General features: G+C 32.4%; 1 protein-coding gene across 3 annotated transcripts in view; it reads right to left on the bottom strand.

Moving 5' to 3' along the window:
- The window catches only part of LOC128178615 (metal cation symporter ZIP14-like), a 40,843-nt gene extending 24,339 nt beyond the window's left edge, over positions 1 to 16,504 (bottom strand). For 2 of the 3 annotated variants that reach the window (XM_052845898.1, XM_052846063.1), the window contains exon 1: positions 12,125 to 12,449. In XM_052845898.1, coding sequence (XP_052701858.1) covers positions 12,125 to 12,418 — 294 coding nt within the window. In that variant the 5' untranslated portion in view covers positions 12,419 to 12,449. Of the gene's footprint in view, positions 1 to 12,124; positions 12,450 to 16,452 lie in introns of those variants that run through there. The other variant, XM_052845983.1, reaches the window with a different exon arrangement.
- Positions 16,505 to 23,350: the final 6,846 nt, after the last annotated feature.

Genomic DNA, 23,350 nt, shown 5'->3' with positions numbered 1-23,350 from the left:
TACTTTAATTGAAAAACAAATTTTCACAGCAATTATGAATTTCTTTAAACAGCCTTAATTTTGTTTTCATAATTTCTTATCAAACACAAACCACAACATAGCATGATGCTTTCTTCAAGTTCTATTATTGTTCATGCATTATCGGATTTAATTTGAATTACCGGTAAATAGTCTGTAGAACACAAGGAATATGCGTGTGGAAAGAGGTGACAGGTTAATCTCAGGAGCTGACCCACAAGAATCAACAGGTACCAGTAAAAGCCATGTGGTAACAAGAGTCTGTTTTGAACTGAAATAAAAAAAAAATAATTAGCTGTGTTTACATACATGTACTAGTAATAGCTGTGTTTACATTAACATATGCATAGTATTTCTGTAAAAAATACACTGACCATGCAGTGTAATAAGTATGACATATCCCAATACATGACATAACATTTAGGCAGTACAAGATCAAAAATTTGCATATTAAGTCATAATATAATATTAAAAAATTTTCATAGGTATAAACACTTATCAAATTGAGAAAGAGAGAGAGTTTGAGAGAGAGAGAGAGTTTATTACCGTACTTGTAGTGCAACAGTCAATATTTCAATTCGTAAATTACAAACGAATATTACCTACTGAACAGCGTCAAAGTACATGTACTGGTATTAGCTTCTGGTATACCATTTTTTATCAATTCTACTGTGTTTTTTTTTTTTTGCAAATAAATTTAGCGAGGGTTTTTGTTTATTTTCTTATAAATTACATGTTTTAAAACCTATACTACGTGTAATAAGCATAAAACATGTATGAGTAAACTTAATGAAGAATTTTTAATAGATTATCTTTCAAAGAATGTGGTACATTACATGTATGTCAATCTTTATAAAACTAGCGTATATTTCGTGCGCCATAAATTGCAAGTTTTTTGTAAATATCATTTACTTGCATGATAGGTATATATGGTCTAACCAAAATTTTCTTCATAAAGCTACAGCTGTATGTACCACATATATGTTTTGTCACAAGTATACATTTTAAAAAAAAATACCCAAATTCAAACAGTTTAAATAAACTCAACTCATTCTCTGATAAGTTCATTGTGTTTTGTGCGTGCATATCTTATTTGTCTGCTGCAACAGCAGCCAATCAGCGGTAAGCTGAATCCACAAAAAGAAAGTTTGTGTTTTAGGAGCAGGTAAATTGTTTATGCGACACTGTCAAGAAAACCACACCAAATAATAACAAGAAACATAAATATTCACTTAAATGTATTCTGTTGTAAAGTAAAGGTTTTTGACACTTATTGCATCTTGCAAAACATGTGATGACCTTAATCATCTGTCATATATCTGATATACATGTATATGTAAAAGATGGGAGAAATAACGACGGAACAAAGTGGGATTCGAACCTGGCCCTCTGAATCTCTAGTCAAGTGCTCTACCAACTGAGCTACATGTATCTGGCACCGGTATTCAAACCAGTCTGACCGTCACATTCCTCCCCCTTAAATGATCTTCACCCTCGAAGATCATCCCTGGCAGGATCGAGTTAACCTGTTAGTTCCAGGGGTTGGTCACAACACCAATATTGTAACAGGATGGGAGAAATAATGAAGGACCAAACCGGGATTTGAACCTGGGCCCCCTGAATCTCTCTAGTCAGGTGCTATACCAACTGAGCTATCTGGCACTGGTATTCAAACCGGTCTGATCGTCACATATATAAAGAATTATTTTAAACAATGTTGTTCAATAAAAAATAACACTCGCAACCTTCAGTTTTTGTCTGTAATTAATCAATATTGGCGTGCGATCGGTTCTCGCCGAGTACCATTTCTCACCAGAGCATTGTTACGTCATTTTATCAACACATAAAATTATATACGAAAATATGATGTAACAGTGCACCAGCGAGAAATGGTCCTCGGCGAGAACTGCTCGCACGCCAGTACTGCCAGTAGTCAGATTAAAAAAAGAGAATAAAAAATTACATTTAAAACATTAACAAGGACAATTTAAGTACACATCATAACTGCTAAACAAGAAAAATTATGTGAACTGGTAGAATGGTAGGCATAGTTCTAACTTGTAACCTATATGTACAAGTACATGTACCGGGTACCCGTTGGTCTGCTAAACCTCTTTAATGATACAATGATCGGCATCATAAAGATATTAAAGTCATGTTTTAACTCTGAAGTCTGAAGTATACAATTTTATTTACTTGAAGTTATGTCTACAGGGTATTCATGACTACATTTGGAGTCTTCTGCACAAGAATATATGATATGTTTCTAATTAGCATGATTAGACCCTGCTTTGAATTTTGAGTTGAAAATTCACAATCTGTTATTTTTTTAAATAGATAAATTCAGTTACCCTTTCCAGTCCCCCATGAACCTCGAGCGAGTCTAAACATCCATGAAACATGTAAAAATTACACGTTAGTAAACAAACACCCACACCATAACAAAAACATCTCACAGTCAGTGACAGTGTGCACGTACTTACATGTACATCTATACTATATACTAAATTTTAACCAGTTAACAAGAAACTTTAAAAGGAGTAAAAGCCTCACCTTCTTCAGTAACATCCACATAAATCACACACTTTAATGTCCATCTTTTCTCCTTTATTACTCGTAGCTTATCAACGGCTGATCGTCGACAGAAGTGTGGCTGTCAGAATTTCCTCGTAAACGATTCACACGAGAAAAATATCCTCCTTAAACAAATATGTAGTATTGTTCCCTGTGCATGTTCATATGTTTCACAGCAAATTGAAAATGCATGTGTACACCGAAAGAATACACAACTTCTCTTCTGCATTACGGCTCTCTCTTTTCTACAATGCCGTTCGTTACTGTTTACATTCGGCGCGCGCGCGGGGGTTACAAACAGGGGCACCCCGACAAATAGTTGCACATAGAACGTTTAAATAATGTGTGTTCATTGAATTCATAAATGATATAGATGAAAAAAATGAAATTGAATCACAACAATTTATCAAAGACGCAACACAACGTAATGCAGTAAATGCCTGGGCCTTAATGTGGCATTTGTTCGCTTGTGTGTCTATGTAGACATATTAACTCGTTCATGTACGATTCTCACATATTTGTTTTATGAAATTTGAAAAAAAATATAGCACAGAACTTGTTTAATTTGATACCAAATGACATTATTCAATATATTAACAATAACTGAATCAATTTTTTTTCATAAAATGATAACGATTTTTGCTATCAGAAAAATACGTGTATGAGCTGCTGACCCCTAATTATAGGGGCCAACCCTTTTTTCTTAATTTTAAATGAAAGCTCTCGTTATTCTAAACAACTTTTGTTCTATATGTATTAACAAAATATTTTTAGTTTAAAGGTTATAATACAAAAAGCAACAAAATTTCAGCCCCGAAAAAATCTTAAACTTTGGCGACAAACAGCTCAAAAACTAACAAAGAAATTACCAAAATTTTCATGCCAGCAAAACTATAAAATGTTACCGACAATTTCGCTAAATTTCATGCATCTATCATCTGTAGTTCCCGAGATCAACTCTGGACAAAAGACCCCCCAATTTTCAATTAAAGGGCAATAACTCATAACCGGAAGTGAATTTTAAAAATTTGAAAAAAACGTCTAGAGATATTAATATCATCTACATACCCTGAAAGTTTCATAGCAATCAGACAAAAAATGTTCGAGAAATCTCGTGCACAAAATTTGCGGGAAAAAAAAAAAATAATAACTAGAGCAAAGCTCGTTGCAAAGCAACGAGTGGGTTTTCCGCTAATGTCGAAAGCAATGCTAGAAGTACCTCTAAGAAGCAGTGTTCTAAATCTATGACAAAAGTAACTTAAGTACAAAAAATTTTTTTAAAATCGAATGATTCTTGGTATGACTTAACAAAATCCGAATGGTTTTAAGTATAAATCAACAAAAAAACATAACCATTTCAAGACCGAGTTAACAAAAAAATCCGAATGTGTTAAGTACGACTTAACAAATTTGACTTCATTTTAGGTAAAAGTTAACTTTACCTGGAACTAACATCTAATTTCTGAACCCAGAATGCAAAATTAAAATTTCCGTAAAAAATCAATTTTGTTTAAAATATAAATCTGAGCAACATTTCCTCTACACTGCTTTTCAAAGTGTTGACCTTTCGTACTATGTGCTTGTTGGATCATCAATTGTCAGAAACTTATCGATGTATAGTTTACTTAATTTTATTATTCCTCTGCGAATATTTTTTTTTAAAATTACTATGAACCAGACAACATTGAAATGGTGAACATTTCAAAGGGCCCCGCTGATGTTATTTTAGAGAATTTTGCTTTGACCTTGACCTATAACTTGAAATTTTTCCAGCTGGCATAGAACTTCTAATTCAATTTCATTGCCCCTAACATATAGGCATTTTTGTTCAATCTGACCAAGATTAAGCATATCTGGGAAATACTCTACTGTCTAAAACTAATTTTATTAAGATCTGCTATGACCTTCACATTGACATGGTTCAAGGTCACTGCACACCATTAACCAATAAGCTCTGTTTAGGCAAAATATTAGCCAATTAGGGGCTAAAAGGAGAGTATATATATTCTCTTAAAATATGGATTTTTGTGTGATCTGATATGACCTTGACACTTGATCTACAAATATCATTCGAGGTCATTGCATATCCTTTGATCAAAGGCATCATGTGGGTGAAGTATGAGCCTGATTGGAGCAAAGGGAGAGAAGATGTACTCCAGACAAGGATTTTTATAATATAATTCTGATATGACCTTCACAGTTGACCTTGAAAATAGGTTCAAGGTCACTACACACCCTTTACTCAAAAGCTCTGCTTATGTGAAGTCTGAGCCAAATAGGGGTTAGTAGAAAGTATATATGCTCTGAAAAAAGGATTTTTGCATGATCCGATATGATATTTCACCCTTTACCTAGAAATTTCATGCAAGGTCACTGCACATCGATTAACGATAAAGACAGTCTGTGAGTAATAGCCAGATTGGACCAAAGGGAGAGAAGATATGCCCCAGACAAGTATTTTATATATGTAATTCTACTATGACCTTAACCTTATACCTAACAACATGGTTCAAGGTCACTGCACATCCTTAACCCAAAGGAACCCTGTGGATGAGGTATGAGCCAGATTGGGCCAAGGGGAGAGAAGCTATGCTCCGGTCAAGCGATCTCGGATGGACAGACGGACAAACTGATCACTAGAAGGCGCCCACACAAACTTGCTTTTCTATCTAATTTGAAATAGTATCCATGCTATCTGCCCATGGTGAATAGTCGTCAAAACCATTCATCAGCAGAATTTGATTTCCCTCCTTTTTAAACTCGGAACACCTCTGACCTAATTAGATCACCGCATTAAATACAAAGTTTGATAACTCTGATTTGTTTATCATCAAGAAATTCTACATCGCTGACAAATAAAGTTTTCTTCGGTATAATAATATACCAATTAACTGACTATCTGGACAATAGCAAGTTTATTGTCCCACCCTACAGCAACTATTTCCCTTGGCTTTGCCTCATGAAATAGTTGCTGTCTTGGGGGACAATAAATTTGCTATTGTCCTCATACCCAGTTGATACTAAATAGGCATATAATATCCCATCCACCTCCATTTCATGTTATATAACCTCCCGTTTGTAACCTTCAATTTCACTGTGTAAAGTCAACACAACAGTCAAAGCCGCAAGTTTCACAATTTATTACTGCTTCTCATGTACTTAAAATTAGGGGCCTTAATATTGCTTAGGCCTAAAAAACAAAAAGTTGTGTGTTTCGGGTAACCCGACCTAACCTACAAAAATAACCCGATCCTACCATTTTTAGATGCCTGATTTTATCCGACTGTGAATTTTATCTTATTTCCGATAAAAAAATACGTTTTTAAATATGAAACAAACAAACATTCTTAGGATTCAGGCAAAAAAAATAGATAGAATAAAAAAAAATCCCCACCTACCTAACCTAATTTTTTCATCAGTGTTACCCTAAACACACTATTTTTTTTTTTAGGCCTTACCAATTCCAACAAGAGACATCCCATTAACTATTGATAAACATTAAAATTTATTTCATGAAACTACGCAACACTGATAAACCTTCAAGTACAGTCACTATCAATTTTACAAAAATATTGACGGTTCTTTATCCGAAACTGTTCCTTGTACCTTTAACTGCAATTAGTACACTAACATTTTATGAAAAGACGGTTTGTCTTAGAATAAGAAAGCTAATGCAATTCTGAGAAAAAGAATACCACATATTGCAAATTCCATTGAGGTTTAATAAAAATATGGCCATTTAAGTGAACCCCCCATTTCCAATTTCCATTAGTAAACACAGATTTACAGGGTTCTCCATAGTAAAACATCTTTACCTGACCTTTTAAAGGTCAATTGTTGTTCAACCACCTTTGAAAAGAAACCTTATTCAATACAACATGCATCTACATTATATAATCATGATAAAAGCTTCACATCACTTAGAAATATCCTTACATGTATACCCCCCCCCATCTTTTGATTTTCATAAAAAGTCATGGTTAAAAATGTTTCACCTAATTTTATGAAACTTATGGCAATTTCCTTGAGTCATTTCTCACACATATTTGAAAACAATCATCAATGATTCTAAAATTTGATCCTAATTATTTGTTTATTTTATGATTTACATCATTTTAATTAACAAATAGACAGCTGTCCTGCTTGTGATTTCTTGTTTTTATGAAAAAAGTAAGCTAACAATCATATTTAGTGAATATCTAATCTATTTTGATTTCTAGTCTCCTTCTAACCATGCTAAAACAGTAAGATACAACCTACAAGTTAGACATCTGCCTTAAATTAAAATAAAATTTAAACACCCAGGTAGCTGGACACAGAGTTGATTTCCATGAAAAATGTTCAAAATTTGACATGTTTTTCTCCTTTTTTTATGCATATATACCTTAGAAAGGTAGAAATAGGTTGTTTCTTGTTCATTTCAAAAGTAATTACCATAGCAGATGTTATTTCAAAGTCAAATGTACATTTACATATCCTACATGTAATCTTAATGCAGACAATTGGATGGGGGGGGGGGGGTTTCAATTATGTAAACACATCTAAATACCTTTATAAAATAAAAAATAAAGGAAACATGATTGCATACTTTTATTGAAAAACAAATTTTCACAACAATTATGAATTTCTTTAAATAGCCTTAATTTTGTTTTTCATAATTTCTTATCAAACACAAACCACAACATGGGATGATGCTTTCATAAAGTTTCATTATTGTTCATGCATTATCCGATTTAATTTGAATTACCGGTAAAAAGTCTGTAGAACACAAGGAATATGCATGTGGATAGAGGTGACAGGTTAATCTCAAGAGCTGACCCACAAGAATCAACAGGTAAAAGCAATGTGGTGCCATGTCGGAACAAGAGTCCATTTTGAGCTGAAATAAAAAAAAATAATTAGCTGTGTTTACATACATGTACTAGTAATAGCTGTGTTTACATTAACATATGCATATTATTTCTGGAAAAATACACTGACCATACAGTGTAATAAGTATTACATATCCCAATACATGACATAACATTTAGGCAGTACAAGATCAAAAATTTGCATATCAAGTCATAATATAACATTAAAAACATTTCTTAGGTATAGACACTTATCAGATTGAGAGAGAGTTTGAGAGAGAGAGAGAGCTAGAGTTTTTTTCTTGTAGTGCAACAGTCAAAAATTTCAATTCGAAAATTACAAAGGAATATTACCCATCTGAACAGCGTCAAAGTACATGTATTTCCTTCTGGTATACCATGTTTTATCAATTCTACCGGGTTTTTTTTGCAAATAAATTTGGCGAGGGTTTTGGTTTCTTTTCTTTTAAATTACATGTTTTAAAAACAATACTATGTGTAATAAGCATAAAACATGTATGAGTAAACTTAATGAAGAATTTTTAATAGATTATTTTTCACAGAATGTGTTACATTACATGTATGTCAATCTTTATAAAAGTAGCGTATATTTCGTGCGTCATAAATTGGAAGTTTTGTTAAATATCATTTACTTGCATTGTAGCTATATATGTCTAACCCAAATTTTCTTCATAAAGCTACAGCTGTATGTACCACATAATTATATGTTTTGTCACAAGTATACATTTTTAAAAAAATACCCAAATTCCAACAGTTGAAAGTAACTCGATGAATTTTTCATTCTCTGATAAGTTCATTGTGTTTTGTGCGTGCATATATTATAAGTCTGCTGCAACAGCAGCCAATCAGCGGTAAGCTGAATCCACTAATAAGAAAGTTTGTGGTTTAGGAGCGGGTAAAATTGTTTATGCATAATGTAGCTGACACTGACCTGAATGCGATGCTGTCAAGAACACCACACCAAATAATATCAAGAGACATAAATATTCACTTAAATGTATTGTGTTGTAAAGTAAAGGTTTTAATACAATTATTGCATCTTGCAAAACATGTGATGACTCTTATAATAATCTGTAATATATCTGATATATATGTACAAGATGGGAAAAATAATGTCAGAACAGACTGGGATTCGAACCTTGCCATCTGAATCTCTAATCAAGTGCTCTACCAACTGAGCTACATGTATCTGGCACCGGTATTCAAACCAGTCTGACCGTCACATCCCCCCCCCCCCTTAAATGATCTTCACCCTCAAAGATCACCTCTGGCTCTTCCCCTGGCAGGAGTTAACCTGTCAGTTCCAGGGGTTGGTTACAACACCAATATTGCAATATTGTATAGGAATGGAACGATCCACCGATGCACCGGTGCATCACGGTATTTATTTTGACGATATTTGGATCGTTACATTTAAGATGGCGGAAAACCTCGTAAAGTTGTCAAACCTGTTAGGAAGCTAAATCTGGAGTGTGGACAACTTTTGGATTACTTGTTAATGAAAAAGTAGTGTATATGAGACTTAAGTAATTTGTAAATTGTGCAACACTCATTTTAAATATATCAAAATAACTTTGGACATGCGGTAATACATCGACAGATTGAAATTTTTTTTAACCCTAATTCATGTTTTCATTTACTTGCAATGTATCGTGATATGTATCGTATCGCATCTCATGTATCGTGATATGTACCGAATCGGCTAAGTACAGAATCGTCCAAGCCTTAATATTGTAACAGGATGGGAGAAATAATGAAGGACCAAACCAGGAATTAAACCTGGGCCCCCTGAATCCCTAGTCAGGTGCTCTACCAACTGAACACTGGTATTTAAACCGGTCTGACCGTCACATATATAAAAAGTTATTTTAAACAATGGTGTTCAATAAAAATTAACACTTGCAACCTTCAGTTTTTGTCTGTAATTAATCAATATTGGCGTGCGATCAGTTATCGTTGAGTACCATTTTTCATCAGTGCATTGTTACGTCATTTTATCAACACATAAAATTATATACGAAAATATGATGTAACATTGCAACAGCGAGAAATGGTCCTCGACAAGAAATGCTGGCATGCCAATACTGCCAGTAGTCAGATTAAAAAAAGAGAATATAAATGAAAAATTACATTTAAAACATTAACAAGGACAATTCAAGTACACATCAAAACTGCTAAACAAGAAAAATTATGTGAACTGGTAGAGTGGTACGCATAGTTCTAACTTGTAACCTACATGTACAAGTACATGTACCGGGTACCCGTTGGTCTGCTAAACCTCTCTAATGATACATTGATCGGCATCATAAAAATATTAAAGACTTTTTAGTCATGTTTTAACTCTGAAGTCTGAAGTATACAATTTTATTTACTTGATGTTACATGTATGTCTACAGGGTATTTATGTCTACATTTGGAGTCTTCCGCACAAGAATATGATCATATGTTTCTAATTAGACCCTGCTTTGAATTTTGAGTTGAAAATTCACAATCTGATTTTTTTTAAATAGATAAATTCGGTCATCCTTTCCAGTCACCCATGAACCTCGAGCAAGTCTAAACATCCAGTAAACAATGTAAAAATTACACGTTAGTAAACAAACACCCACACCATAACAAAAACATCTAACTCTGTAATTCTTATAAAATTCTTAACCCAGCAGATGTTAAATCATCAAGATATATTTGTAAATTCATACGTGATGCACATAATTAACATAAGAAAATCTATGTACAGTACCAACTACATGTATATTTGTATACTGTATGTATGACTTTCGCCACATCGTGAATCTTATGTTTACCATGTGGATTTTGTCAATAAATTGAATTGTAATTTACACAAAATTCTGGTAAAAAGGGAAAAAAACAAGTGAAAGGTAAAACATTTGGGATTCAATTCTGTTAAAAGGATTTATATTGTCTGAACTAGAAAAATAACATACATCAGTGACAGTGTGCACGTACTTACATGTACATCTATAGACTAAATGTTAACCAGTTAACATGCTTACATTTTAACCACTATAGACAAGAAACTTTAAAAGGAATAAAAAGCCTCACCTTCTTCAGTAACATCCACATAGATCACACACTTTAATGTCCATCTTTTCCCCTTTATTACTCGTAGCTTATCAACGGCTGATCAATGGAAACATAAACATCCGTCGACATGGTCGACAGAAGTGTGGCTGTCAGAATTTCCTCGTAAACGATTCACACGAGAATATATCCCTCCTTATACAAATATGTAGTATTGTTCCCTGTGCATGTTCATATGTTTCACAGTAACTTGAAAATGCATGTGCACACCGAAAAATGCACAACTTATCTTCTGCATTACGCTCTCTCTTTTCTACAATGCCGTTCGTTACTGTTTACATACGCGGGTCCGCGACAAACATTGCAAACATTTGTTCTGCGTGGCCGATTAGAACGTGTTAAATAAGTAGTTGAATTCATAAATGATATAGCCTAGATGAAAAAAAAATGAAATTGAATCACAACAATTTATCTAAGACGCAACACAATGTAATGCAGTAAATGCCTGGGCCTTAAAACGGCATTTGTTCGCTTGTGTGTCTATGTAGACAAATTAACTCGTTCATGTACGATTCACACATATTTGTTTTATGAAATTTGAAAAAAATAGGGCACAGAACTTTTTGAATTCGATACCAAAAGACATTATTTAATATATCAATAATAACTGAATCAATTTTTTTTCATAAAATGATAACGATTTTTGCTATCAGAAAAATACGTGTATGAGCTGCTGACCCCTAATTATAGGGGCCAGTCCTTTTTTCTTAATTTCAAATGAAAGCTCTCGTTATTCTAAACAACTTTTGTTCTATATGTATTAACAAATTATTTTTAGTTTAAAGGTTATTATACAAAAAGCAACAAAATTTCAGACCCCCCAAAACCTTAAACTTTACCGGCAAATAGCTCAAAAACTAAAAAACATTTTGCCAAAATTTTCATGCCAGCAAAACTATAAAATGTTACCAACAATTCTGCTAAATTTCATGCAACTATCTTTTATAGTTTTCGAGATCAACTCTGGACAAAAGACCCCCCAATTTTGAATTAAAGGGCAATAACTCATTACCGGAAGTGAATTTTAAAAATTTGAAAAAAACGTCCCTAGATATTAACATTGTCTACATACCCTGAAAGTTTCATAACAATCAGACGACAAATGTACGAGAAATGGCCTACACAAAATTTGCGGATAAAAAAAAAAAATAATAATAAGAAACAGTAGAATAACAGAAGGGTTTTCCGTTGAAAAACGGAAAACCCTAATAAGAAACAGTAGAATAACAGAAGGGTTTTCCGTTGAAAAACGGAAAACCCTAATGAAAAAGAAACAATAGAATAACAAGAGGGTCTTCCGTTGGAAACGGAAGACCCTAAAAAAACAGGAAATTTGTGGACGGAAGAGTGACAGACGGACGGACGGACAGAAGGACGGACGGACAGAGTGATTACTATAGGGCACCCGCAAATCCTTGCGGGGCCCTAATAAACCGAAACCTTGCAAGTTATGGAATCATTCTATTTCCTAATACATGTACATGGGCTATGTTTTCTTCAAAATTACTATAATACATGTTTGGTATATGGTTTTAACTGTGAACATTAGGACATCTAACCTTGTTTATGGCACATGATTTATCCACAGACTTCTGACATTCATCATAAAAGTTTTTCTGTCCAGTGAAATCTGTGAATATTTTCTCCAGTGTCTGTTTAGAAATCTGTGATCCGTTACCATGGATATTTAGGAACTGGTTCACAAAGCTGACTGTCTGGTTGGACACACATATCTGGTTGCTGTTGCTGGCAGAGATCCAGATTATCAGTAGCAGCAGAAAGTACTGAAATCCCAAAATCTTCTTCATCTCAAAAGATCTGAAAACAAAACCAAACAAAAAATGTATTATCATTACAAATAACTGACACTAATTCCAAAAAAAAACAAAAAAAAAAACAGTAATGCAGCACCATTTCTGATGATTGCCATATTAGGTAAAAATCTAAAAAGAATGTTTCATTAGTGAGATACTATGGTTTCAACATTTGTTGTGAAATTGTGAAGTTGTTGATTTACAATATTTTAAAATTTTTATCGATAGTTCAATTTCTAATAGCATCTTATATTGATAGGATTATTACTCGAAACTATGATTTTCACTTTATTCACGAAAATTGATGCCTACGAATATTAATGAAACCACAGTATATGTTGTTAATTCAAAGTTTTAACAAGAACACAATCATAAATTATCCCAGCACTGAGCAGAGCAGAATAGCGGTCTCCCTACACAGGTAGCCGGGGCTGTAAGGTAAGATAGACTGTGAAGACCGGCTCCGTTTACCTAAAGAGTCCACTGCTGTGACCACAGGTGTGTATGCCAACACCTGTGGTTTACATAAAACGTTGCATTTCTGAATAGTAAACAGTACAACAACTTGTTGGAAAAAAATTGCTACTTGAAAAGACTATTATAAATACATCTATAAAGTGATTACCAATTCAATAGCTAGAGGAAGGGATTATTTGTCATTTTGAATACAATGCAATAAAGCATTCAAATTGAACATGTAATGGCAGGGATGTGTGGGATGAAGATGTCAATATTGTGCAACAATTGGGTTGAATTGGAATTCAAAATCAATAGTTTTGAGAAAAATTCAATGCAAACTTTTCTCAACCAAATAGAATCCTTCCCATACACACACACACACACTATATGGAAAAAGTAATAAGGGAAAAGCTATGCTGTCCTTAATTTCTTAAATGATTTTAAAATACTGAGTATCTTTTAAAAGCTTCCAGAATATTTCACGCACTCTTCATCATTATGTGTAGCAGACAAGGATAATTTGTGTAAAAGTATATTCTAGGATTGTCAACGAGTACTCGACTATCGCTCGGTCACGCCGATCATCGACTAAAATTTTCTTAGTCGATTACTCGTAATATAGTAAAAAGAATTTAAAAATATTATTTATATTTTCTTAACGTGGCAGTTTTTTGGCAATGAAAGTAGAAAAACAGTTTTCTATTCTGGACACATTTGATCCGTTTATTACACCGTTTTAAATACGTGTCTTTGGTGTATGTTCGGAGCGGCTAATAATTGATCTCCTTTGATTTACATAGCCAGACATGTACTTGTGAAGAATCTGTGTTTTTCTATGTTATTTATTGGATTAGATATTTACATAATCGAAAATTTAATCAATATCAACATTATCTCAAGGCCTTTTTTTTTTATATTAATCATTAATCTTTGATAACTGATTAGACACGGACAATTATTTAATTAACATTGAACAGGTAACATTTGATTTGCTTTACATGATATGGAGCTCAATTATGTGTAAGCTTTAGAAGAAAACAAGGAAAAGCTAGAACATTTTGATAAAATAAATTTCAATTTATCTTAAATCAAATACATTAAGGTATTACGTTTTTCATTTTTTTTAGTTTAAGATATCAATATGTAGGTGGCAGTAGCATTATTTGATTTGAAAAGGGCACACAATATGAAATAAATGATCGAGTACTCGACTACGCTCAACTAAAGGTTCTGATTCATCGACTAAGCTAGCCGAGTAAAATTGACATCCCTAGTATATTCAGAGCATAAGTTTGTTTGAAGCAGCATTGCACATCATAAGCACAGCAAAGGTATGTACTCAGCTTGCCTGCTAGGTGCCAAATGTTATTGAAGGATGCAAACATTGAAAAACTTGAAATGTTGAATTCCTAACATCTGACACAAGATACGCAAAAAATATGACTATTAAAGGTTATTTGGGATAAATTACACGTGATGATTACTAACCTACTTTAACGATTTCTTGATATTACAGACATATCTGTATTGACAATACCTTCTCTAACTGAACAAATTACCGTACACTGACTTCTCAAGTGTTCACTAACAGCAGCTGACCAAAGAAACTTTTGCACCAGTTATTTATACATGTAATCATTGATCTATAATAATGAAATCTCTGGGGACATATCTTTACAAGCATCTTACAAGACACCATGCGTGATAAACATCAACTTTGCAGTATGTTACATCCTGCTAGATTTTTATACACATGCACTTATAATAACTTAATTCCTCGGGCCAAAACATTCTCAACTGATGACATCACTGATATATTGGTCAAAGAACACCTACTCTTTTATCTATTGATAAAAGTTTACACATACAGCTAATTTAATTAATGATTTTACTTTCTTAGTTAAACGTCAAATCAAAACAAAAAAACAAAAAAAAAACAAAACATTGAACAGGCATTTCATAATTTTTCTGTGTGACAACAACAAAACAAAATATATACTTCCATATCTAAACACATCATAGCACCATTTATTAAAACTAAAGAATTTGTTCTATACTCTGTCCTATTATATTTATATATGCAGCACATTTGGACAATTTAAAAAAAAACACATACCGTACCTGTGAAAAAAATGCAATTGAAATCGATGAAACAGAAAATATCTAAGATATCTTCATTGACACATTATCATTTTTCACTTGAATAAATTCACAGGAACAAAAACAGATGTCTTACAGAGATTTATAATTCGAAATGTTGACATCATATCTCCATTCAGAAGTCACTTGGAATACCCCACACAATTTTTCACCACAACAATCAAGGTACTTTTATGTCAGTTGCAAAGCAAAATCCCAATAGACTTTTTATTTTAAGCCATGTATTGAAACCTGACAAGCTAGAGGGGGGGTTTTCAAAGGAGAAATCTTGAGAATTGTTCATACTATTAAACAAATGAATATCATTTGAACCCTGAGGTACTTATCAATATTGAAAAATTTACATAAACATGATAAATGTGCTGAATAATTATCTTGAGAGAGAGTCTATAGCTCATTAGTGGTACTGTCCTACAATACATCTTCTATATTAGGCCCAGATATTATAGACAATTATTACTTCATTGACTGTTCTTAATAGAAAACTTGGAATTATTATTGCAAGAATGAAGCATGCAAGACACATGTATATCCAAGATTTGATTGCGGCAAACAACAAATTTTTGTTCAGTCAAATATTCTAACATAAATGATAAAGGTTTGTACAATCCTAGCACTCCCCATCTAATTTTGTAATGACGAATGATAAGTAAAGTCTATATATATGTCTACTCTCTATGATGACTACATGAATTAAGGGTATGTATATATCTACCCTATATATATATATATATGTATAGAATCTGTCTTTTAGGCATTTCTATCTAATATCTGTAATCTTGTAAGCCCTCTGGGCCCAAAATTGGAAATAAACTATTATTATATTATATTTTATATATATACTATAAAATCAAATGATGACTTCAGACTAACAAGTGAATGTACCCTCTACACTATCACATCACAGGTCTGTTGATTTTGTAGCATAGAAGACCCTGTAAACATAGCTATATATATAATTACTAATCATTCATCATTTACAAAATTAGATATGAGGTGCCTAATGGTCTGATATTCAGGAAAGTGTCAGTCTAAGAGTCAAGTTTCAGCCAAGATGTCTAATGGTGCAATAGAAAGGTAATATAAGGTAATTCCGGTGTTCACTGTTTTTCAATACTTTATAAATTCTAGCTGATGGTAGTGAAATTTGATACAAAAAATACTTCTTTTCACCGTGAATTCTATTTCCCACCGACTTAATATACAAATACATACATACGTATCTTTTTATAATTTGTCATAAAAGGAAAACTATTGTTGTTTACATTAGTAAGATCATTACTGCGTCAAAGAACATTAACATTCAAATTCAACATTACATCAACAAGTATTTTACAAACTGTACTTACAAATGAAACGTAAGTATATATTTTTAGGGGACAGAAAATTTCTAATTAAAATTGTTCTGTTGAAACAAGAATTGGACAGTTATTTGTCCTAAAACTCGTTATAACCGTGTTCGGAAGAACAATCCCACATCAGTTTGTTTTCCTGCGTGTTGCTCGTGTTATAAATAATCAATGTCAATATTGCGCACTCTAATAAATAAACGTACAATTCAAACGCATGAGAGATGGTGACATTGAGGAGTGGATCCAAATACTTTGTTTTACCACGTACCATGGCACATTGCACTAATAAACATTTACTGCATTTCTATCCCTTTCAGATAGATTTTACAATTTTTTTTTCTAGAATAGTTTTATTACAGTTATTTTGTTAAAACATAACAAAATTAGACAACCATTTAAACATTTGACACGTTCAAAAACAATCTCATGAATCTGAATCATGTATTGCATAAGACCGATTTACAGATGTTTGTAAATTCAAGTGTACCTTAATAATTTGTTTTTAAAATATATTTAATAAAAGATTCGGGGTTTAATTCATAAGACATTTATTTTTATAAATAGCATGTTTTACAAATTTACCAATTAATCAATAAATATAAGATTTTTTAAAAATCATAAAATCAAGATTATTAAATACAGACGAGATGTAATTTCAATGGCGTTTTATAATTTGATAAAGACTTGCAAATGTTCACGTTTTTTTTAACATGCAAAATTGTAAAACTCGGACGACAAAGACCGTGAGATCAATTATTAATTAATAATCGTCGAGTAAATACATAAAGGAGAGTTGTACTTACAATTAGCATTCATAGTACTGTGCATACAACTCTACACGTCAAATATCCACAAACATAATAATACACTGTTTTCTATGACAACTGCCTGAATTTGGAATTACCAAATAATAAAAAAGAAAGAAATGATCGAGGGTCCAATTAACCCCGTTTTAAATTATCAATTACCTGTTTCAATGAAATAATTATGCCACTCCTATCTGCCCCTTTGTTATTTTTTCGTTAAAATAAATTTCTAAGAAATACACCTTATGCCTTAAACCAATAATATTTTGCTCCTCTTTTATCAATAAATACGCGGTCACGGTTGGCTGCCCAAGCCTTGTCTGCAAATGCCCCTGACCTCTCAATGTTGATGATTGATGTTGCCAAGTTTTCCCGTGACCAGGTAAAACTTAACAGCGAATTGATTGCTCTTGCGATGGCTTGGTGACTTTTCTGCGATAAACTTTATTTTCCTGACACATTGAAAGTACCACGAAAAGTTCATTGTATCACGTTCATTGTAACACGGAAACTAGTTACGCACGTGCACACCTATACAGCGTTACCGAGAATTTCTTTATAAATTTAAAGTATATATTCCTGATTTTTCTAGTAGTTTAAATATGTATTATAATAAATGTTATTTAGAAGATCAAACAATTAATGTAATAGGACCCTAAAGTATCGTTTTCTAAAGTTGGGGAAGGGTTGAGGCAAAAGAAAAAAAACTAACAAAACAAACAAACAAAAAATGAAATCAGACACAAATCTAACTAAAAAAGGAAAATGTTAAGCTGGTCTACTCCATGAAGCTGGACGGGGAGAGGAAGCTGGACTTTTTATTTGGTATCACTTAAATTTTCTTGTCGTTTTATCGTTTTTTATAGTGCCGCAATATATGGCCTTAAAAAGTACAGGGTCTAGTTTTCTTATAAATTCTTTTCTCGAAATAAGATTTATTTTGATATATAATATTAAAAAGTTCGACTATCTAAAACTGGACACGCTCTTTTCGGATCGCCCTTTATTGTTTAATGCAAGAGTAATATCTATAAGAGCTTAATGGCATCAATACCCGTTTTAAACAATCACATCACATCAGATGCATTACATTACTTTTTGTTCAAATCGATACAAATACAATATTTTTAGAGAGAAAAAAATCCACCTACTATATATATATATATATATATATATATATATATATATATATATATATATATATATATATATATATATATATATATATATATATATATATATATATATATATATATATATTGTAAAAGCGCTTTGAGAAATGGATTACAATTTAAAAGCGCTATATAAAAACTTGCAATTATTATTATTATTATTATTATTATATATATATATATATATATATATATATATATATATATATATATATATATATATATATATATATATATATATATATATATACACATGAAACACGCGTTTTATGAGTTAGAGGTATTAGTTTTAATTTCGAGAAAAATAAATTTGTGCAGTGCCTTCATTTAAGAGACAATATTATTCTTCTGGAAATAAATGCTACACATGGTTACACGTGAAAAAACCCTAGCGGTTAGAATGCTCGTTTTCGCTCTAACCCTTTTGGGTTAAACGCTCGGCCGCGACACACCTTGATGTTATAAATTATATCCAACAACAACTTTCAGCTACATAAATGAAAGTGCACGTGGCAGCGCACCGCCAATTGCTTTTCTGGCATAACTGGAAGAAAAAAAAATTAACAAAACGCGCGCGTGTACTACTCAAACGATTTGTCTCAATTTGATACTAATTTCTGGATTGGATGTCGAAAAATCAATCGATCACTCAGTCGATCGGTAACTCAATCAATTGATTGCAATCAATCAATCAATCAATCAATCAATCAATCAATCAATCAATCAATCAATATTTTGAAGAACTTATAAATTGTTTCGTTAAATATTGAATCCTGATTCAGATAAATTTTCGTTTCGTTTGTCAAACAGAAGGTTTTTATTAGCGTGCATTATGTGTTTTCTTTAACTTGTCAGTACTGATTAAATAAAGTGATATCGGAGATACATCAGCTATATAATCATCGTATCAAATGTACCAATTGTTTATTACTATGTGGGTGAATATTTCGAGCTATTCCTCTGAAACTGGCCTTGGGTCATTATCAAAATATGCAGCCTTTTGCGTCAGTGTCAATTTAAAGGTGGAAAATAATGTTCTGGGGAATATATACAGTACCATTGGATTTAAGAAACTTTAACGTTTATTGTTGAACAAATAAATTGACAATTTTACTGCTTAAAGTATAAAAAAAATATTATTTGTTATGAGATTTCAGTGAATATATGTTGTCATTAAATTTTTCCAAAGTCTTTAACCTACAATATCTTCAATAATATTGATGTTTTATTCCAACAATCACCATTAATTTTCAAAACAACATTCATATTTTAATTTCTGCTATGCTCCTTAACAAGTTCTCTTTTAAAAACAATGAATTTGATGAGATATATGCTTGTACAAAAAAATTTTGTCATTGGTGTTACAAGGCAAATTATATAAAAATATCTTAAAATACATCACGTAAATAATATTGTACTACAGTTGGAATCCCCCAGATGATAGTGACATCATTCCCTGCTACTAAAAAGATAAATGTATCAGTGATGACATCATTGTGATAGAAAATACGGCAGAAAATGTTAGTATGCTCAGAAAAATACAATGTAAACTGTGTCAGTGGGATAACGTGCTATTTAAGGTTTTCTATTATGAAAGAACAAAAACGTTTTTCACATAAATGATGAATGTTTATCACATTATAACATAAGCTATGTAGCTTTGTATAGTATCTGTTCTCTTGGGTCATACTGCTACATTTACTATGGATACATCAGTGGTATAACGGTCAGTGGTGTAACCAAAAATTGTTGTTACACCACTGACAAAACTGTTACACCACATGACATTATTTATATATTTCACTTTTTCTTCCATTTCATTTATATTCTGAGCATTTTGAACAATTGTTATTTATCAATTTTACAAGTAAGACACTGTCACAATAAAGAAAGCTTGACTATTTAATTGCAATTGTGTTTTCTTAATCTGGAAAATGAGACCTTTTACACCATTGACATTATTTGAAACACCATTGACATTTTGTATGCTCTAATTATGTTTTACCCATTTAAATACTTGATTAAAAGATAAAAGTAAAAACAAATTTATTCTAATAAAGAAATGAAATTATCCACATTTTTATTAAAAAAACAAATTTTTTAATGACTTATAGTGTATTATAAGATATGTTATTCCACTGACATTTCACATTCCCTAGTATGTTATACTAAAATCTTTCAAATGCTTAAAGGTAACAAATGCTAGCTGAGCTTCAACAAACAAAGACAAAGAGGAAGTGTGTATGCGTTGTATGCATAGATTTGGGAGAAAATTGGAGAAATTTCAATTTAAGTGTCCAAAATGTATGATTGATATGAGCTGGTATAGTATTGACGATGTTGTTTGTGAGATTGATGAGCCAAAGAAAGTTCGAACTCGGTACAAGGTGGATAAAAGTGTGTGGATGCCAATAGTAAAAAATATAACATCAAAGAATGAGTGAATTCATGTAAAAAACATTTACATGCCATTTTTCTGTCAGTGGTGTAACACTAATTATAAGTGGTGTAACAGTGTGTCTATCTTCAGATTATGAAAGAATGAGGCACGAAAACTTTTATTTAAGATCAAATTTATCATGTTTTAAATGCAATCAAAAATAGAAATTACTTTATTTTACAAACTTTAACACGCTCATCTCTTATTTATTATCGCTAGGTCAGTGGTGTAACATAGTAATGTTTTTTTATGCTCCATTAAAAGAAAAATCCAGTTGTGTTCTTTTTAATGCTCAAATTAAAAATTTGTTGAGTAACATCAAGACTTTGTCTCAAATGTTATGTTGGTCACTATGTAACTATGTCAAATATTTTCTGTTATCTAATTATGATAACTTTAAATGAAGTTTGTTGATATAAAATTTATGTCCATCATTTTAAGAGAATTATTTTATTTTATTTAAGAATTTTTTCCTATACTATATGCCTGTTACACCACTGACAACATTTTCACAGTTCATTAAATTTCAGTCTAATTATCAACCAAATGGTAGATTCCAATGTTTGCAAATTTTTAGATGTTATACTTCATTGTTTGTTAAATGTGTTTTTTGCAATCAAATTAATTTTTTCATCAATAATTTTCTCATGTTTTACATTTTTCAAAAGTCTGCATATTTTGATAATGACCCCCTTACAGATATCAGTGCATTAAACTTTTATTTGAGACAGTTACACGAGTTTAGTCAAACATAGATGACCATGTCATGCTTTAACAAGAATAGAATTCCTGGGTCCCCCGCCGGTCAAGCAGTATACTAGTATACTGTATATGAAATTGCAATATTTTCAAACCTTCAGGGCTGTTCCAGAATTAAATGTGTGGGGAGGTTGGGAGGAACATTTTTTTACCCCCACCACCCATTTTTTTTCTCTATTTTTCCTGTCGCAAATATATCCAAAATACTACAATCTAAAAGAACTTGACCAAAGTATTAGTGGTATAAACATTTGGTATAAATTTAATGAAAATCCGTCAAAATTTGTAGGCATGAGAGCGCTTACAAGGTCAATTTTTGGATAAAACAGAGTCATTATTGTTGTCAAAGTCCCATAACTCCAACAAAAAGTATCGACCAATGCTGATTTTCGAACTTGACCAAAGTATTAGTGGTATAAACATTTGGTATAAATTTAATGAAAATCCGTCAAAGAGCGCTTACAAGGTCACAAAGTCCCATAACTCCAACAAAAAGTATCAACCAATGCTGATTTTCGAACTTGACCAAGGTAATAGTGGTATAAACATTTGGTATAAATTTAATGAAAATCCGTCAAAATTTGTAGCATGAGAGCGCTTACAAAAAAGTGTGACGGACGGAAACACGGACACATGGACAGACGGACGCCCGGCATTTCTATGTCCCCGCTCAGCGTTGCGGCGGGGGACAAAAAGTCACAGATAAACAGCTAATGAGCAATGGTGACTTTAAAAGTGATGGGCATCCTCTGTACAAAGATTTATGAAGATTCAATTTTTATGCAACACTATTTAAAAATTGATTAAAATTGGGGGCAGATACTTGACCATACCAAATATAGTCCTTTGCTAAAAATTTATCTACGGTAAAAATTTCCAGATTAACGGGTAATGGCATTAACCTTAAATCTCTCCGTGCGAGGACGCGCACAAGGCATGAATATTTGCCTTCCACATGTTGCGGTCTGAAGCCTCTCGGCGCGCTGTGTTGAAGTCAAGGAGTTCCATCCCGCCTTGTTTCTCTCGACCTCCACCATTCGTCGCCACGATGTCCTAGGGCGTCCCAACGTCCTTCTTCCTTCAGGCGTCCACCCTAGAGCCACAGCACAGTCATCTGCTGGATCTTTTCTGAAAGAAACAGTACAGCTGAAAACACATGTGTGAATAACTTCAGATTAACCTATTGTATCGTTAGGAAATAAGAAATAATGTTGAATATAACAGTTGAAATACATAAAAATACCTTTCACGTACCTAATTAATGTAATTATAAGCTTCCGAAAATTCAAGGGTCATACAAACCGGAATAATCTTATATCGTTTATTTGTACCACGTAGATTTTAATTGACAGTAATTGAAACGAGCTGAAAAACCTACAAGATCGTCGCCCGACTACGATCATCATGGTATACGAGACAAAAATGACTCTTTAAACGGAACACATCATCACTTTCTCGATAATCTATTAATTGTTTACCAATGTGGGTTCATTTAAAAATGGACAGACATAAATAAATTATGTCAAATAACTCCTCAAGGGGCCTCACTTACAAAAATTGAATATAGGCTGTAGTCAACTCCTATAATAAGCACGCAAAATACATGCTTACAAAATTATAATTGTGGTTGTTTTAAAAACTTTGAACAATGATTTCTTGGAAGAAGTATAAAAGACATGTTTCTACTAACAAACATGGCCAGGAGCCCTGCATGTGTTTCTTTATAGTAAATACGCATGCGTAATAGTAAAGAAGGCTGGACCCGTAACACGTGGCGATGTATATATGTACAGGTGCCATTTAGCACCTTTCATTTCTTGGCA

The sequence above is a fragment of the Crassostrea angulata genome, chromosome 1, assembly GCF_025612915.1.
Source record: "Crassostrea angulata isolate pt1a10 chromosome 1, ASM2561291v2, whole genome shotgun sequence".
NCBI lineage: Eukaryota > Metazoa > Mollusca > Bivalvia > Ostreida > Ostreidae > Magallana > Magallana angulata.
The sequence above is the reverse complement of the archived record's forward strand: the minus strand, read 5'-3'. Positions and strand labels throughout refer to the sequence as shown.